Genomic DNA, 19,920 nt, shown 5'->3' with positions numbered 1-19,920 from the left:
TAATACTCTTCTTAAGAGACTGTGTTTCGATTCGAAAAAAATATTGTCACCTTGTTAGCCATTCTAAGTGTCATAAAAAAATAAATAAATATCGAATTAAATATTTTGTTAACAAAAATGAAATATCAACAACGACTGATTCGAAATCCGCTTCAATTTCAATAAAACTAGCAAAAGATCATTCTGAATACAAACTCTTTTAATAACAAAATAATCACACAAATAGTTCCAGCAATTCGCTGTACGTTATCAGTTCGCCAAATCGATAAATTTATTTATTATTAAACATATTTTAACCATTCGCAAATAAGCAACAAAGCAAGCCAATCCCCAAATAAGTTAATGCAAAGCAATGACTTTCACATAATCGAATATTTAAAAAAAAAAACAAACATTATTACATACATACATACATATCTGTCACGCCTGTCTCCCATTAGGGTAGGAAGAAACAATGGAACGCCAAATGCTTCGATTCAAACAAACCCCTTTCGCTTCCTCCACATTCATCAATCTTTTCATACACGCTCGCCGGTTACGGGTACTTTTAATTTGACCCTTCTTCAGCACGTCGCCAAAAAAACATTATTTCGTCGTACAAATCAGTTTCCAGTATAAGGGCGGTAGCGTATTTTGTCCGGGGGCATAATGGATTGTTAAAAATGGGGATTACTAGCCCCATTGTTAGCAATACACCCTATCAGGTCACGCTTCCTCCAGGGAAATTGTCGTGTCCTATTCCGAGTGTATTCATCACGATAGGCTAACGGACCTGTTTTTTCATTCTCACCTATCAACCCTCACTGGTGCTCCGCCAGCGTACACCGTTAGCGCAGGCGGGGTTACCATTCCATTGTCATCCATTTAAAAAAGCACATATTGCCGTTCACAGGACGATATTGCCTGTTATAATTATGACTAGGCAACGGTGACCACTTCCCATCATGTGGACCATCAGCTCGTTTGCCATTCTAAGCATCACGAATGACTTCGCTAACGGAATACACTATTACTGCCGTGTGGTTCCGGCCACCAGTACCTTTCCCTCAGTCCCGTCGTAAGACGATACTGAGGGAACATAATGGTAGAGAGATAGACAGCAACGGCCGTCTTAAAACATAACCAAAAGCCAATCCGCCTGTAAAGCAACTATTGGCAAAAATCTCCATAAGGTCCCCCATGTACGCCTATGTTCATTAGTGGACAGATAACAGCTGATAATTTCGAAACAAAGAACTTCCAAATTTTCTATATAAAACACTAAAAAAGCCGACAATAACCGAAAATAGCCGAGCTTATGCGAATAGACGCAAATATAACAATCGCAATGCAAGGAGAGTTTAACTACATTTATGTACAAAGACATTTCAATTCATAACAAAGGAATATATATCTTAAACGTTTGTAATAAGTTTGATATTTGTACTCACTTGTCATCCCTGTAGTCGCCGAGTGCGGCCTCATTGCGCCATTTACTGCCAAGCATGTTTTGCACGCTATAATATCATTAGAAATATTTAATGAAACACATATAAATGATCATTATTGTACTAGTATCACGTAATGGGGTAAACAGAGACATCAGTTGACTATTATTCGATTCGATCAGTTAAAAAAAGAGTTGTAACAACTTTACAACCTTCAAAAAAGAAGGTGTCTCAATTCACTTGCATTTTTCTTGATGTTTGTTACCTTATAACACCGTTAGTAATAAATCGATTTGGATAATTCTCTCTTTAAATCTGAAAGGATATAATTACATATTAGTCCAATGGAAACTTTATCAAAATCGGTTCAGTGATTTAGTTTTTAAATTAAAATAACTGATTTCACCAAATTTGAAATCGATTTTGTTTGTAGAACACAACTTATTAAAAGAACAGAACAGAACACAAAACTAAAAGAGGAGAAATTCAAAAACGTTCCATTCTGACGTCTTTATTTATTAATTGTCATTTTATACCATTCACATACAAAACGCTTGCAAATCGTTGCTGTTATGGTGACCGTAATACTCTCTTTATGGGCATATAGACACACTATGTACACATATTGCAATGCGCCATGAAAAGCAACATTCTAATCGCCATATCTCTGTTCAAAGACTGCAAATTGTATTTTACAGGAAATGATAATACAAGAAGAAGCTCTCAGACGACGTGTGACTTCAGAAATGCTGTAGCATAAGCTAAATGTAGTAATTTAGAATCACTAGATGTCAGGTCGACCTGGAAAGGATCGTGATTAATTCTTGTATTCGTTAGGATGGGCTAACAGATTTGTTTTTTTTTTCCTCACCTATCATCCCTCACTGGTGGCCCGTCAGCTTATACCGATAGTGCAGGCAAGGTTACCATTCCATTTAAACCCATTAAAAAAATACGGACTCGAAGAATGTTCCAAAGTTTTAGCTATGAAGGATTTTTAAGTATACGTGATATTTAAAAAGGCGAAGCATCTAAAGATTTCTTTAGAGCACCCATTTAGCCAATGTGTCCCGAATATAAATCACTTATTATATTTAAATTATAATTTTCACTAATTTTGTCTGGATCGTCTATGGCCCCTCAGTAGTACTCAAAACGCCCACAAGAGGGCGCTATCACATTAAGAACCCATGACCTATGCAATAACAGTTACTCAGACTCAGAAAGCGTACCGCTCATCATCATCGTTGTTATAGACTTACACGTGCTGCATTTGATCACCCTGGCTGCTCAGCTGGGCGAGGTACGCCGCCTGCTTGCGGTGGTGGTACATATGGACGCGTAAACAGGACGGGTTGCGCATGCGCTTCTGGCAGATGTCGCACTGGAGCGTGCCCTCCCTGGTATCGTGCTTGTCTCGTATGTGCACCTTCAAGTTGTACCTGTTCGCGAAGAACCTGTGGCACGAGGGACACTTCACACCCCCAGTTTTGCAGTTCCAGCCAGCTGAAAATACTTGATACTGTCAATTACAAAATTAGAAATACAATAATACAAGAGAAAACTAGAAAAAGCTCTGACCAAGCCGCCTGACTAACGTGATTACAAAAGCTAACATTCTCTCATAAGGAGACTTATACCCAGCACTGGGACGTGAATACTATAAAGACATAATCTCAGATCTCTTCGAGAGAGTCGAGATCGATTTATGTAATCAATAATTAAAAAAAAAAAACTAATAACTTTTCATTAATCCGACATTGATAAATAAAACTAGAGACGTAATTTTTGTCATTGTATTCTAGATCGTTAATTCATACATTCAATTTATTACATGTATTATTCATAGAACACAATAAACTGAGTTGTGACCATTTCGTGTTAACATGGCACACGCAGAAAAGAAAAAAATTGTTACTTATTTAATATATTTTGCTTTTTTTTCGATATATGCATTATTTTATCTCTTTTTACTGTGCACGTCTGTTGTTATTTGTGTGCTGTAACGCAAATAAATTACCTACCTATCTATTACAAGGTACTAAAATGTTTTTTTAAACAACTTATACAATTCCAATTTTAAAACTTTGAAAAATTGAAATCTTTTGATGATATGATAAAGAAACATCAGTATAATAGTCACTCTGATGACTGATGATGGTGAGCTTGCAAGAACAACAGGTTATATTAGCAAAACCCTTAATGAGAGATATAAAGCTCTTAACTCAGAGTACTAAGTAAATTGACTGTCCTAAATCGATCACTGTACGTAAACATCACTGCTACGCAGAAGGTATAGACTAGACAGAGGTGTATATATATATATATATATATATATATATATATATATATATATATATATATATATACATGAAGGAAGCAAAAAGTATAAGCCCTTCGTTTTGTAATTCATGGGAAAACATAGTAAAAATATCAATTTATAATATATATGTATATATATATATATATATATATATATATATATATATATATATATATATATATATATATATATATACTAGCTGACCCGGTGTGCATATTTATTCCCCCTGTTAGCTTCTTTTCTATAAAATTAGCGCATATTGGAGATCGACATATGAACGGTGGGTATCAGCAATAAAGTTTATTATTTCTTCTTCGAACCATGATTCGTCGCGTAGCTGTATGATCGTCAACCATGATACTAGCAACGTCGTCAACAACATGTATTATATTTATATTGAATTACAAATCAGAATACTTACTGGACTCCTTTGCAGACTCTGGTAAAATCATCACACTCGGAAACGGATCCATGGTGTCGAAGTCGATCAACGGTTCACTGAAATGTTTTATTAAAATAAAAAATAAACAAACAAAAAGGAAATCAAAGAAACAAAACAAAAAATAAATAAATAGGAATCGAAAAAAGAAATAGTTTTCACGTCACTTTCACTAATAACTAAATATAATAATAATAATAATGTGGGGGGTGACGTCCGCCGAAATCATTCCAATCGTTTTGTCGGTGAACGGTCTTATCCCAACCAGACTGGAACAACATCTCAGACGGTTGGGATTCCGAGGCGGCTCACTCCCGGGAAAGATGCAAAAAGCAGTGCTTTTAGATTCTGCCCGCATTGTACGCCGGTTTCTCTCCCTGGGGCCCTGAACCCCGGCCGACTGTGCTTCTGCCGGGGGTTAGTTGCCATCTCCACTCCTTAAGAGGGGAGATGTGAATTATGTAAAAATTTAAATAATAATAATAATATAAAAATAAAGTAATTATCCGTTGAGGTAGGTAACGAATCGTGGCCCAAAATCAGCCTCGAAATTTGAATACGAAATGTACGTGTAATAAAATCGCATGTCGTACATCGTTACTAGTACACACGCGTCCTCTTGTACGTAAACAATTGGCATGTATAACACATTTAGAATCGTGTTTAAAACAATATGTTCCATGTTGGATTTTATATAAAATTTTAAAAGCTAACCCATCATACGTACGGAACACTAATGAACACGGGACCTGACTCGCACTTGATCTATTATACGATCGAATATTTACACGACTTTATCGCCAAAGGGCCAGTCAGAGATATTTATGTATTATAATTGTGTGCCATAAAAGAAAGTAATGTAATTATACTTTGAATACCAATACCTAATCACTCACACATAAATACCAGAATGAGACTTTGTACAAAAGTCGATTGCTTGGGTACCTCTGTCCCATTCGTGTTTCAACCGTGAAGCAGTTGTGTTTGCATGAATGTGTTTCGGTTTGAAGGGCGGGATATGGTGTGAATTTACAGGGTACAGATGAATAACAACTGAGTCCTCAGGAATGGCAACGCATGGGGAGTATCATGGGCGAAACAGTATACTCTGTTATGTCCATGGTACTGCTCATGTCTATAGGCGACGGTTACCACTTCCCATCAGGTGAGCCGTCAGCTTGTTTGCCATTCTAAATGGTATAAAAAAAATCGTAATTTGGCTTCGTTGTATTTTTTTTTTCAATGTTTATTACCTCATAACCCTAAAGTCTGTTGTAAACCAATTTGGAAAATTCTTTATTTTATCTGAAAGGATGTACTTCTAGACTGATCTCATAGAAATGTTACCAAAATCGTTTTTAATTCAAAACAACTGTTCTTTGTTTGTGAAACACAATCTTAAATCATTAGAAATAGACTAAAAATAGTCTTTGAACTAGTCTTCAATATTCGAAGAATTCACACATTACTTAGTTTTTAAAAAAAAATCTGTTTACCAGTTAAACCCAAACAAAATTACTTTCACATTAATAAGATCAGTTTTTGAATTCACAATGCATTCCACAATTTTATTTGAAGACTAGCAATCCGACCCGACTTCGCACGAGTAGACAGAGCTCTCGAAAATCATACATACATACATACATATCTGTCACGCGTGTCTACTATTAGGGTAGGCAGAAACAATGGAACGCCAAATGCTTCGATTCAAACAAACCTCTTTCGCTTCTTCCACATTCATCAATCTTTTCATACATGGTCTCGAAAATCAATACATACATATAATAAAAAAAAGTTACAGCCACTTCCACTGATCGGTCATTTTATAACATTTTACACGTGATTCTTTAGATTGGTATAACTTTTTTATTTATGAACCGATTGAAATAAAACAAACACAAAATTTAAGTGGAACAAACCGCAACGCATTAGTGTAAACCGCATTCAAATAAGTCAAGCCGTTTCTAAGATTAGCGTGCACAAACGTGCAGGCAAACAGATAAAAATTCTAAAAGTCACTGTTTTGTTTTCCATTGCGTTCATAAAGCCCCCCTATAATAGTTTTTCTTATATATCTTCCATGTACAGACAGCGACCAGTTACGATTTTATTATATGTATTGTAGATTCCCCTGTTTAAGGAATGTGTCTAATTTATAGTACACTCTTGTACAAGTGCAAATATATTACATGTGACCATAGGACGTTAGCGTGAGATCTTAGTGGGCAGGTCACGTACGCTCAAATGGCGACTAAACACTGTGGCGGCGGTGATCAGTGGATACGCTTGCTAAATCTGACGCCACGACGCAACTACTACACTATTTGGACATATACAAGTGTGCATTACCACAAAAAAAAAAGGATTCGATCGTAAACTAAATGATTCATCGTAAGTACCTTTTAAAGACATGTTTCCTTATTATTTCAACCGTTAACTGTCCACTGCTGTGTAGTCGCCACGCTTGGCAGGTAAGTTGGCAACCGCAGTTAGGCTTTTAGAGATGTTTAGATTTTTACCATTAATTTGCCTTAGTCACCTCTTACGACATCCACAGGAAAGGGAGGGGTGGCCTATTCTATGGCCGGGACCACACGGGAATAGCGTGACATACTCAGAAAAAAAAACAGATGTATTTATCTCCTTTTGGAAACCCATTCATCATCATCATCATCGTCGTCATTATTTCAACTATTATTAATCTACTTCTGGACACAGGCCTCTCCCACAGACTGCCAAAAGGAACAGTACTGAGCAAGCCACATACACTGATTCCCTGAATTTGAAGTGGTCACTCCATTTTTTTTTATACAACTTAGAATGGCAAACTGACGGTCCACCTGATGGAAAGTGGTAACCGTCGCCTATAGACATGAGCAGTACCATATACATAACAGAGTATACTGTTTCGCCCATGATACCCCCCATGCGTTGCCATTCCTGAGGACTCAGGTGTTATTCCTCTGTACCCTGTAAATTCACGCCATATCCCACCCTTCAAACCGAAACACAGACATGCAAACACAGCTGCTTCACAGTTGAAACACGAATGGGTCAGAGGTACCCAAGCAATCGACTTTTGTACAAAGTCTCCCTCTGGTAAAAATCCTATCCAGCGGGGGAGTCGTTCTACACAGCGTTTGCCCTTACAGGGTCGCCACTCGAGAACCCATTAAAGAGTAATAATATAAATTAGAGTACAATATAATTAAGGTTGAACAAATACACAGAAATGGAGGTCAGAGAGACCATCAGAGGACGTCACCTCTGATGGCTAGACTTGTGCTCGACACGGAATCTTAATGAATTGTTGGCAATTAGTAAAATAATTAACTATACATTATTGTCAGTTACTACAACAATAGGTAAACAATATAATGTCCATACGTATTAACGAACGTGTCAGGGGTGTTCTTCACTAGGAATCTGTCCGATTCTAGAATAAGGGCATACGGGTATGCGACCCCGGCCTCCCGAGCCGCTGCACTGTCCCAGTCTTTCCCGCACTGCAGTGTCCCCCTCTTTCCTCTCCCATGTAAGTCCCTTATTCCTCTCATTTACTAATTTCCTTTACGCACTTCCAACGTTCCCTTCCTTTTTTCCCACCGTAGGTGGCGGAAACCACCAACGAATACATTCCCAAAGAGGGTTGACGTCAGGCAAGCGGCCGGTCGTAAAACTATAAGCTAAATCCTTTTGTAATATGGATAAAACCATATTACGCCGACCCCAAATAATAATTAAGATAAGGGTAGGAAGATGATGACGTATTAACGAAGCGGTCTAAATCTCTTGCCATAGTTAGGCTCTGTCTAAACTGTTTACAATTACATACATACACGCACACGCACACAATCACACATGCGCACATACACATATACATACATTGACTCACACACCGAACAAACTCATATATAGTCACACGTTCAGATACAAATACACATACATAACATAAACTCTATAACATAAACTCGTGTCACACTTTTTTACTTATATTTTAATGCATTCTTATTTACGCTAGCATATAATTTGTTTTTGTTTTAATGTTATACATATCGAAAGCTATTTATTTTGTATACACGCTGTATCTGAATTTTTTATGTACTCACCATCACCTTTTTTTTTTTGTGAAAGTTTTTATACAATAATTTGTACTGTTCGAGGTAAGGGTCCTGGTGACTTGTAATACAGGTTTAATACCTAGTACAGGCACCAGCTCTCACAAATAATATTGTTAAAATGTTTTGCAAGTTATAGATGTTAAGTCCTTAATTGTTTGTGGTGAGAAATATAATAAATAAATAATAAATTACTTCTCCAAATACAATGGTAACCTAGAAAAGTACTCTATTATCGATAAAGCCACATTGTTACCATTTTTTTTTCTTTTTTTTTGTATTGTGGCTCCCCCTTATGAGCACGCTTTTTCCCGGATATTAAGTTCCAAGTTATGCATCTATTACTTTTAATTGTTTAGCTAGTTTCCTTAGCTTTTTTTTTTTTTTTTACCTGTTTTGAATCTATTTCTTTTAATATTACAACTACAATCTTTTAGAGGAAACTATAAAAATATGCCCAGTGGTCCCAGCATAGAATAGGCCACCCCTTCCTTTAGCATGGGTGTCGTAAGAAGCGACTAAGGGCAGGCGAGGTAAGGGTACCAGCGTCCCTCTTAAAACATCTCCAAAGCCTAACTGCGGTTGCCAATCCGCCTAACAAGCATGGCATCTACTGGCAAAACTCCCCAAGGGGAAAGTTTATGTTCAGCAGTGAACAGTTATAGGCTGATGTGATGATACAAAAATAAAATCTTCTGTCTTTAAAATATTAGTTGATCATCATCATACATTCCTTTGATAGGATCGAAAACCCCTTAGGGGGAGGCTTATTCTTCTTAGGCTTCCTAGGAGGCTTAGGTTTAGCAGTGGGCAGTTAAAAGCTGATATGATGATGATGGTGGTGATGGTGGCGGTGGTGATGATGGTCGTAGTGGTGATGGTGGCGATAGCGATGATGGTGGGTGATAATGATGATGGGTGATGGTGATGGGGTTATGGTGCCGTGGTTGTGATGATTGCGTGCTGGTGATGTGAGTGATGGTGGCGTGATGATTATTGTGTGGTGATGATGATTGTGTGGTGATGGTGGATGATGATGGGTGGTGGTGATCGTGGGTGTGATGATGATGATGATAAAAACTATCTGAGCATGTGCGACACTCACCCGTCATATGCATACTCAGCGTTCTCGGGATGCGTGGGACTGCTGTTCACGGGTCGCGGTTTCTTCTTCATGCTGTAGCTGTTTTTACTGTTTTTGAGCAATCTGTATAATATTTAAACAAATAATTTAGCATTTTATTCAACAAAAAAAGAAAACAATTTTGATATACCGCCAACACACTTATGGCTTAATCAATCACTATGGAATTTAATATAAACATAGAACATGGGATGAAGAAGGATATAGCTGAGGTGGCAACAAGCATACAGCCCGTCTGATGGTAAACGATCACTGTAGCCAATGGACGCCTGCAACACCAGTGGTATCTGGTCCACGTTGCCGACCCTGAAGAAATCTTAATATAGTTTTAAAGAACCCCATACTGTAGTCTTTAGGGAAAACATCGGCAGGGAGCTCATTCCACAGCCTAAGCGTTCGTGGAAACCGCACTGTATCACATAAAAACTGGGAAACCATCATGCTCCTCACACAATCTACATATGTATATTGTGACATACCGTTTGAGTGGACTTCTGGCGGTTTCATCTTTGACCTCGGGCTCGGGCGGTGCTTCTGTAGCTATTGTGTCCTCGCCCCCCGGCACCCACTCCGGTTGGCTGTCGGTCTCTGAATGGTGGACCTTGGGTTTCGGCGTTTCTTCCACTGGTGGCGGGGATTCACTGCGCTGTGAACATGAATTCTTTATTTTAACCAATGTTATAATAAATATTTCAAGTATCAAGTGTATATTAAAGTCCCATTTGTGTTTCAACCGTGAAGCAGTTGTGTTTGCGTGGCTGTGTTTCCGTTTGAAGGGTGGGATATGGCGTGAATTTACAGGGTACAGAGGAATAACACCTGAGTCCTCAGGAATGGCAACGCATAGGGGGTATCATGGGCAAAACAGTATACTGTGTTATTTCCATGGTACTGCTCATGTGTATAGGCGACGCTTACCACTTTCCATCAGATAGGCCGTCAGTTTGTTTGCCATTCTAAGTTGTATGAAAAAAAAAAAACAAGTCGCCATGGGAGTCTTAATAAGCAACTTGTGGTTTTGCCGCCAAGTGACGATGCTTGCACAACTGAATTTCTGTTTAAAGGGTACGATTTAACAGTCAATTTTTAGGAAACATGAGGTATGGTGTATTTTACATTAATCTACACTGAGATAAAATCACATGAATCATAATAGAATTTGCCTGTATTGTAACCCGTCCATGTTTGAATACACTGATAACCCAATACTTTATAAGCATAATTTGGTAGTTTTGTTTTGGAATCCTTATTTTGTATTTTTTATCGTACATTATAATTTTTTTAAATTAAAAGTCAACGTATGCTGTTTCATCTCTGCGAATGTTGAGTACAACTATAATTGGATGGGGGGAAAGGGGTTGTTAGCAATGAAGTTTGACAGCCCCATTGCTAGCAATATGCCCTATTTGGTCGACCACCACGTGATTCCCCTTGGAAACCATCGTGAACAATTCTTGTTGAATTCGTTACGATGGGCTAACGGGCCTGCTTCATCCTCACCTATCATCCTTCACTGGTGCCCCGCCGGTGTATACCGATAGCGCGGGTGAGGTTACCATTCCATTATCACTCATAAAAAAAAATATATATAATTGGATTGCACACTTATAATGCTATCGTTGTATTCTGTTGGATAAAGTTTTGTTTGTATTACAGAAATAAATAAATAAATGTACTGTATGTTATAAATGTAATCCCTTAACATCACAGTGAGTGTAAAAGGCCTAATTAAAGGTAATTTAAACTTAGCGAGTTATGCAAAGTAAACCCTATTACGATTCATATTAGGTAGGCTTTTTAACGATCCAAAACTAACAACGTGTTAGGAACACTATATTAATCTTTGTCGTTAGGGAAATAATTTTATAACCTGGCCAAATGAGGGTAGCAGGATTTTATGAGTCTGTGAAAGGAATCGTCAAATCTCTATACCACGATCCGCCATACAACTATCAACTCAGAGACATATGGGGGAAAGGAATTGTTGGTAATGGGGTCTAACAGCTCTATCAGGTCGACTTCCACGCGGTTCCCCCTGAAAACCATCGTGGTTAATCCTCATGGAATCCTTCACGATGGACTAACTGACCTGCTTTCATCCTCACCTATCATCCCTCACTGGTGCCCCGCCAGCGTATACCGTTAGCACAGGCGGGATCATCAATTCATTACCGTTCATTAAAAAAAAAACTCACGAGAAAGTTCAAAACCAACCTCTCGGCCGCTCGTGAGCCCCTTCACTTGTAGCAGCTCAGCTGTGTGCAAGAACCCCGAGAGCTCCTGCTGGCGGACGTGTACCTCACCCCTGTACATGAACTGCAGCAGCTGCCGCAGCTCTTGATGCGGCACATCCTTCAGGATCACGATCGGATGCTCGCAGGGATTCATCTGTACATAATAACAATAATAAGTGGCACACAATCACACCAATCTCCAGCACTTCACTGGGTACAGAGAAATAACACCTGAGTCCTCAGGAATGGCAACGCATGGGGGGTATCATGCGCGAAACAGTATGTGTATACTGTTATGTCCATGGTACTGCTCATGTCTATAGGCGACGGTTACCACTTTCTATCAGGTGGGCCGTCAGCTTATTTGCCATTCTAAGTTGTATAAAAAAAAACCTTTAAGCTATTCTATATTAAAGGTTTTTTTTTTATACATTTAATTAAACATGTGTTTTGGAGATCAGGTACTGAGCATCTGGGAGTATATCTCAGAACGCCTGGACAAATAAAAAAAGTTCAAATACAATTAAATAATATTAAATTAATTCACCACCATGATATGGAGCTCACCAGAAATGTAGTATCAACATCAAATTGTACCACAAAATATAAATACATAATTATGAATCAAAATTTCTTGAAGTCTTAAAAACACTAGAATAATATTTAAAATTGCTTGTTACATCTCAGATAACATCATGATATGAATGAATAAAACTTCAAATTCCATAAAACAAACCTGTAAAATTATATCAACCTCATACTACCAGGGAGGGGGGGCGGGAGAGATTGTTAGTAATGGAGACTGAGAATCCTATTGCTAGCAATATACCCAACCAAGTCGACCTCCTCGCGGTTCCCCCTGGAAACTATCATAGTTAATTCCTGATGAATTGGCTAACTGGCCTGTTTTCATTCTCATCTATCACCCATCGCTGGTGCTCCGCCAGCGTATACCATTAACGCAGGCGGGGTTACCATACCATTTTCACCCATCAAAAAAAAAACCGACCTGACTTTTCATCCTAACCTATCACCTCTCACTGGTACCCCGCTAGTGTATACCGATAGCACAGGCGGGGTTACCATTCCATTTTCACCCATTAAAAAAAAACTAAGGGGCCAACCAGGGGAAAAAAGAATCACTGCTATATAGTTTGCAATACATGTCTTTTTACTATTTACTTATTGAATTCAAATGTTTCATTATACCTATATTGGAAAGATAAAAATATTGCTAATTAGGCCAACATTTGATGTCAACAATAAATAGTTAATCTACATTTTTTTTTTTATTTTTTATTTATTTATTTATTAATAAATAAAAAATACATTACATTAAATAAAAAAATAAACACAATCCCATAGAAGTGAGTTAATTCTATAATGAAATATCATTAAACATCCTCCATTTGTCACTAATAAAAAAAAAAACTTGTAATATTACTTAATTACCAGTCATTAGAGAAAAATTTCTCTTAACCACTTAAGTAACTACCATTTAAATATCTCGTGAAGCAAAATAGTTAAGTCACAGTTATGCTGATAAACAAATTGCCTGAGTAAATGTGTATTAAACTTTGGGGGGAAAGGGATTGTTAGTAATGGAGACTGAGAATCCCATTGCTAGCAATATACGCATCCAGGTCGACCTCCTCGCGGTTCTCCCTGGAAACTATCATGGTTAATTCCTGATGAATTCATCATGATGGGCTAACTGACCTGTTTTTATTCTCATCTGTCACCCTTCACTGGTGGTAGGCAGGATTACCATATCATTTTCACCCATCAAAAAAAAATATCCATTTACCATCTCTTGTATGAAACTATATGTTCACCATAATACAGTGAAACCTGGTAAAGTAGGCGTTGGATATATGAGAGACCTTCGCTGCTAATTATAATGAGGTCCTAACACTTTTGCATTGAAAGACCTCTGTTACTGGTAATTTTTAAACTACAATAGCTGAGACTTTAGTTTTTAAATTGTTTCAACGTTTACCTCTATAATTAAGAGTTTTTAGTTCAATAACCAATATAAGTAGGATAAATTATTAAATTTAAACAAGTAATAATACATTTGTTTTCATTCTAATATCTTCTGTACTTGCTTTGACATTTTTTCCATATAATCCAGAAATTTGTGTCAAAACAACAATGTATATCATTAAAGTAAATTAATATTGAATTATGATAGAGAAAAACTGAGCACAAAATTTAATCTACCAAGCTCTTTATAGAATTATTCAAAATAATAAGCAAAATAATTCGTAACATATTGAGGGAACATAAATACAAGTCACAGAATGTCCTGTACTTGAAAAAAGTCTCTCCATACGCTTTGAACAGGTATATAATAAAACAATTGTAATTTTAAAGTTGCCTATTTTAAACTAGATAAATAAAAACCTCTCATAACTGATAAAAAATACTAGGTAGTAAAAATCACAATGTTTGGGTTTCCATTCACATTAGCTGTATTAGAAAATTCAAAAAGATTGTATATTTACTTATTTATTGAAACCGAAATACATAAATCATAAACTAAAAGTACATTACTTATATGTAAGATAAGGAAAAAGGATCTTAATCTGACATATTTATGTATGAGTTATAGATATTTTTAGCCTCATTAACACAACTGCTGAGGTTGGGTCTCATAAGAGAATAGATATAGCCCTTAATTATATACCTATTATTGTTTTCATGTATATTATAAAATAAAAAAAACAAACAAATTTATAAGTATTCATAAGTTCTGTCAATGTTCATACTCAATTCTCATTGATTACATATCAAATATTATGTAATTCCTCCTCTCATTGTAATTATTTCGTAAAAAACATAAATCTGCATTAGCATTTATGCTATAATCGTGATAATACCATGTTAGTAAAGAAATGACACTCCCAATGTGGAAAGATTTGAATTCTTAGATAAAATTATGCTTTTAAATACCAAGAATTTTATAAAAGAGATGAATTTTATATATGAGAGTATGAAGGAATGAAATAATCAAACCCAAGTATAGGGGGGGGGGGATTGTTAATAATGTGAACAACCAATCCCATTGCTAGCAATATACTCTGACACAACAACCTCCATGTGGTGCCCCCTAGTAACTATTGTGCTAAATTCCAAGTGTATTCATCGCGATAGACTAACTTGCTCACCGATGCCCCGCCAGCATATACTGTTAGTGCAGGCGGGGTTACCATTTCATTATCATCCATAAAAAAAATCCAAGTATTAAAATACATATAAAAGTGGGTATCCTTCATAATTAACTATTATAAGATAGAGCGGTGAACAATGCATAACAGCAGTTGTTCTAGTCTCACATAAGAGAGTAAAAAAAATTATCAATTTAAAAGAAAAAATATAAAGTCAACTAGATTTAATGACATAAAGAAACTCTTTCCTATAATAAAATTGATAAATAATTTGAATAAGCGAAAAGAGTTCAAATCCACATGTCCGTATGAATCTAATATGATTTGTAAGTATAGTTAATTTGCTACCTAAATATTACTGAATGCCATATTTTACTAAAGCAGACAGTAATAAAACAATATATACACTATATATAAACAATATAATATGATATTATAACAGAATTAGTCTCAAATTGATATATTGTTTTATTATTCACACTCATGTGAAATAGTCTTTACCAGATTCTATAGACTATTTAATTTTTTTTTTCTAAAAAACCAAATGTAGACATAAGAGCCTTTAAAAAAACCTTATTGATTTGAGATATAAAATAGCTTCATGTATATCTGGGTTTATAAATTTATTGTGCAACACTCTTTATCTTTAGCTATACTTGCAGTTTATATCTATTTATATTGCTAAGTATAAAACAAGCTTCATAAATAATTGATGACAAAGGAATATTCAATGTTGGTATGTCTTCAATCAAAATTGAGCTATTTGTACAATTTTAAAGTAGATAGAATTTTAATATATTTATAAGGGTCTGTTGGACACATATAATTTTGCTATTGGGGCAAAATTGCAGTAACAAAGAATCCAAATGACTATTTCAGACTAACAATGCCAATAATAATGATCACAAAATTATCAGTAATGTAAACAAATACATAATTTATCAGTTTTAGACTCACTGCAAGTCAAGAGGAGCACTTTAATGTGGAGTTATCTAGCAGATAAACATTGACAAGATAAGTGCCGCGAACTCGGCAGGTATCTCGAGGAAAACTAAGGGATGACTCATACCTTGAAAAGCTCCTTGAAATAGGGACTGCACACGGACAGTATGAGCTTGTGAGCATGCACATACTGCCCGCCCGCTGCCAGTGTCACGTCCACCAAGTCCTCGCCTTCCAGCAACGCGTGGAACGACTGAGATAGATTCGCGTGGAAATCGTTCCATCGTAAAGAGAATTGCTCGGGCATCGCCATTTCAGCCCGATACCGCGATAATCGAGACGCCGACGCCCGTCCCACAGCGCGACTAACTGTACACAAGTTTCAGATCAACTACGCGTCCACACAATGAAACATCGCACTGCCTGAAAATGAAACGCGTTGCCGTTGCCCACGTAAACGTATTAGACGCGAGACACTTTCGACTCTAAATATTCATGTTAACAGCATCACATATAATTTACTACAGAACTATACACAATTAATTACAATGCAATACAAATAATGTTGACTGGCATGGCAATACATGAAAAAAATAACAAAATGTCGCTTGTCTCGTTCACAATGCACCGTTCATTGTCCAACAAACATGGTTTACATGGTACATGTCAGAATCAAATTGATACAAAGCAAGCAACCAAGCGCTTATTTGTCGAATTCTTCAATTAACCATTATTTATATTTTTACTTTAAAGTCATCTATTTATTACTGTCTACGTATATATAAGATTGCATAAATTAAACATAAATATTTGAAATAATAAATTAAGTTTTATAAAAATCGTAACAACTATAGAACTTTTTGATTGATGTCTTGGTCTTGTTTATTCTAATGAAATAGAAAAAAAAATCTAATTTTTTATTGGCAATCATGATGTAGACCTAGATTATAAAATGTATGATTGGCAATGTAAGAGAGAGAAAATATAATAACGTATATGTTAGAGTGAGATAGACGATAGGCCCATAATTCGCACAATATATGCTCAGAGTTAATATGGCGGAAGTATGAACAAAATAATTTTTAATCATTATCACTTTATGAAGTCGAATTAGTTATTTTAAGTGAATGTAGTTAGTTAAAATTAACTGTATTTTACTTGTATGTAATATAAATAAAAGAAAAACAATTATGATTTCATTTTTTTCGTGTAAATACGTTTGAAACATTTTACTTATTTAAATATAATATTTTGAACCATAAAATAATTTATATATAAATCGACAGAGGAAACTATAACGTTTAAAATTAATACTTTGACGCTTTCAAAGTAAAAAATAACAAATACGTAAATAATTACTAATAGTAATTTTAATTAAACGTCAATGAGATTTTATCGATAGTATCGATACAACTTGACAAAAGCAACAGACCGTTAAATTTAAAAATAATTATTATAGCTGCATAAGTGTAATAATTATTTTTAAATTCATTATATACATTAAAACAAAAAAATTTAAATAATTTTTATATAACCACAGACGCAAAAAATAAAATAATACTTATAATAAATCTGTAGCGAGGTCAATTCTGTACATGAAATATATTTCTAAAATAACTATCAGGAGGTGATTAGTGATCGATACTGATGCCAAAAATGCAATCAGTAAAATTTTTGTCTGTCTGCCTAATTGTCTGTATGTTCGTTATAGAAACAAAAGCTACTCGACGGATTTTAACGAAATATGGTACAATTATTCTTCACACTCCTGGGCAGGTTATAGTATACTTTTCAGCACACTACGATCAATAAGAGAAGAGCAGTGAATATGTCTGTTACATCAAAACCACTGAACCGTGAGTCGCTGGCAACAGCTAGTTGTTAATAAATTGTTATAAACTTTGTTATTTTAATCTCATTTTTATTACAACTCATCCATTATACATGACTAAGCAAAGTTTGCTTCTATATCTTTTTTCTGCTGGCTGCAGATGTCTTTTACTGCTTCGTCGGGCGCGTGTGCAGGAGCGAGTACGAATAGTATTCCAAGCTAGCGAGAGGGGTGCGACAGAATGTCGACTCTTATCGATGGATTGCGACGTACGCCCAAGCGAGTCCACTCCGGTCTCCTCCCCCAACATAATTACCGCACCAGGTATAAGATCCTTGGGTTCGGAAACTCAACAACCTACGGGCGGCCAGCGAGTAACCGTTTCTCATCTCATTTCATTTTGAATTTGAAGAAATCTGATGATCGCCTTTGAAATATGGATATATTTTTAAATTCTTTTTGAATAAGTACATATTGTTTGTTACAAATAAGCTGATTTCTGATATATATACATGCCAACATAAAATATCCTTTACTTTTAAATAATGGTAGTACTGATTCATCACTATTTAGAGTTCCGTACCTATAAAGGAAAAAACGGAACCCTTATAAAATCACTTCGTTGTCCGTCTGTCATGATCCTTTTTCTTAAGAACGCGTGGAGATATCGAATTGAACTTAATATCATATACTCAGGTCTGCAATCTCTTAAAGCGGTTAAAAATCAAGCTTCTAAATAGACGCAAGCGAAAGATACGGCCGTTTATATTCAATCATATTATTTAGGCCGTTTATATGAATCAAAACGTATAGGGTACTTTCCGCTGACCTAGTTGAAATTTAGCAAGAAGCAATGTCATGTAGCATAAATAAAGGAAAAAAATCCAAAAACCATAAATTTGTATTTATTTCACGAAAAAAAAATTAAAACTTGATGTTTTAGTACAAAACCCTCGTTTCGCGAGTCCGACTCTCATTTGACCGGATTTTTTATTACATATAATTCTTAGACAACCCCTGTGGAACTCCCTATTTCGTTTTTCTTTGTAGAAGGATCCTATGTTGTTAAACAACATGTTTTTTAGTTATTCATTATAGTGTATTATTACTGTTGTCGCTTGGTACGTATCAGTTAAATACCTTTCTATTAATTTGAGGACTATTCCACGTATTCGGTTTGAAGGGTGGGATATAGCGTGAATTTACAGAGTACAGAGGAATAACACCTGAGTCCTCAGGAATGGCAACGCATCGGGGATATCATGGGCGAAACAGTACTACACTCTATTATGTCCATGGTACTGCTCATGTCTGTAGGCGACGGTTACCACTTTCCATCAGGTGGACCGTCAGCTTGTTTGCCATTCTAAGATGTATAAAAAAAAATGCCTAGTTGATTTAAGGTTATTCCTGAAACTATAAAATCATTAGACATATCCAAAAAGAAAGTAATCATATCTCTTTTTTCATCAATTGACTCTCATGCCTTAATAAGTATACTTAAAATGGCCATTCCCCCTTTTTTACTAATTATTTTAATTTATGTCTAAGTGTAAGCTTCTATGTTTTCGTTTTAAAATTATAGAAAATGGTCGTAATTTTAATACATGTATATTAATTTGTAAGCAATATGTACAGATGTCTATATATCATATCAGAAAAAGTAGTAAACAATTCAATTTAAAAAATGAATATATTTAATGGAATTTTTTTGTAACACTGAAAGATTGCGGCTTTGTTTTGGTTTAAAAATATAATTTTAGAAATTAATCAACTATTATAATATTTAGCTGCATTACTCTTAGTTTGACTATATTATATACTAATCATAGATTTAGTACATGTCTTTATATTGCAAAGATTTCTGTAATTCCTTGTTCTTAGTTATATAGATATATATTAAGGATAGTATCTGAAGTATATTAATATACTTCCACGAGCAAAACCCGGAAAATTGAATTAAATTAATTGATCAGTTGTGAAAATATTGTAGTTATTAGACTGATTTTGATTACAAAAATCTTAAAATTTTTTTTCACAAAAAATCTAAAATATATACTGTTAAAGACGACGACGGTAAACTTTATCCGTAGTCTATGACAATAATTTAAAAATTGATGAATTTCAAAAATCTAATTATACGAATGTGATATCACGCCTATATAATGAGATCTCTTTTGAGATTGAAACTACGGTATATGAACTTATTAATATAGACTTAAGATTATAGTTGCGATTTTATTTGGTAATATGCTTAGATTTAGTATAAAGTACTACGAAGACTTTATAATC

General features: G+C 35.4%; 1 protein-coding gene across 2 annotated transcripts in view; it reads right to left on the bottom strand.

The window, feature by feature from the left end:
* Window positions 1-16,543, bottom strand: part of LOC113517840 (protein bric-a-brac 1-like) — a 33,092-nt gene extending 16,549 nt beyond the window's left edge. The window contains exons 1-7 of one of the 2 annotated variants that reach the window (XM_052895366.1): window positions 15,925-16,543; window positions 11,666-11,839; window positions 9,931-10,097; window positions 9,413-9,514; window positions 4,172-4,248; window positions 2,690-2,933; window positions 1,431-1,475 (exon numbers count right to left, since the gene is read on the bottom strand). In XM_052895366.1, the coding sequence (XP_052751326.1) occupies window positions 1,431-1,475; window positions 2,690-2,933; window positions 4,172-4,248; window positions 9,413-9,514; window positions 9,931-10,097; window positions 11,666-11,839; window positions 15,925-16,110 (995 nt within the window). In that variant the 5' untranslated portion in view covers window positions 16,111-16,543. Of the gene's footprint in view, window positions 1-1,430; window positions 1,497-2,689; window positions 2,934-4,171; window positions 4,249-9,412; window positions 9,515-9,930; window positions 10,098-11,665; window positions 11,840-15,924 lie in introns of both variants that reach the window. The other variant, XM_052895365.1, reaches the window with a different exon arrangement.
* Between the last annotated feature and the right edge of the window lie 3,377 nt (window positions 16,544-19,920).

Source organism: Galleria mellonella, unplaced genomic scaffold (genome assembly GCF_026898425.1).
Source record: "Galleria mellonella isolate WM207_F2 unplaced genomic scaffold, CSIRO_AGI_GalMel_v1 utg28, whole genome shotgun sequence".
NCBI lineage: Eukaryota > Metazoa > Arthropoda > Insecta > Lepidoptera > Pyralidae > Galleria > Galleria mellonella.
The sequence above is the reverse complement of the archived record's forward strand: the minus strand, read 5'-3'. Positions and strand labels throughout refer to the sequence as shown.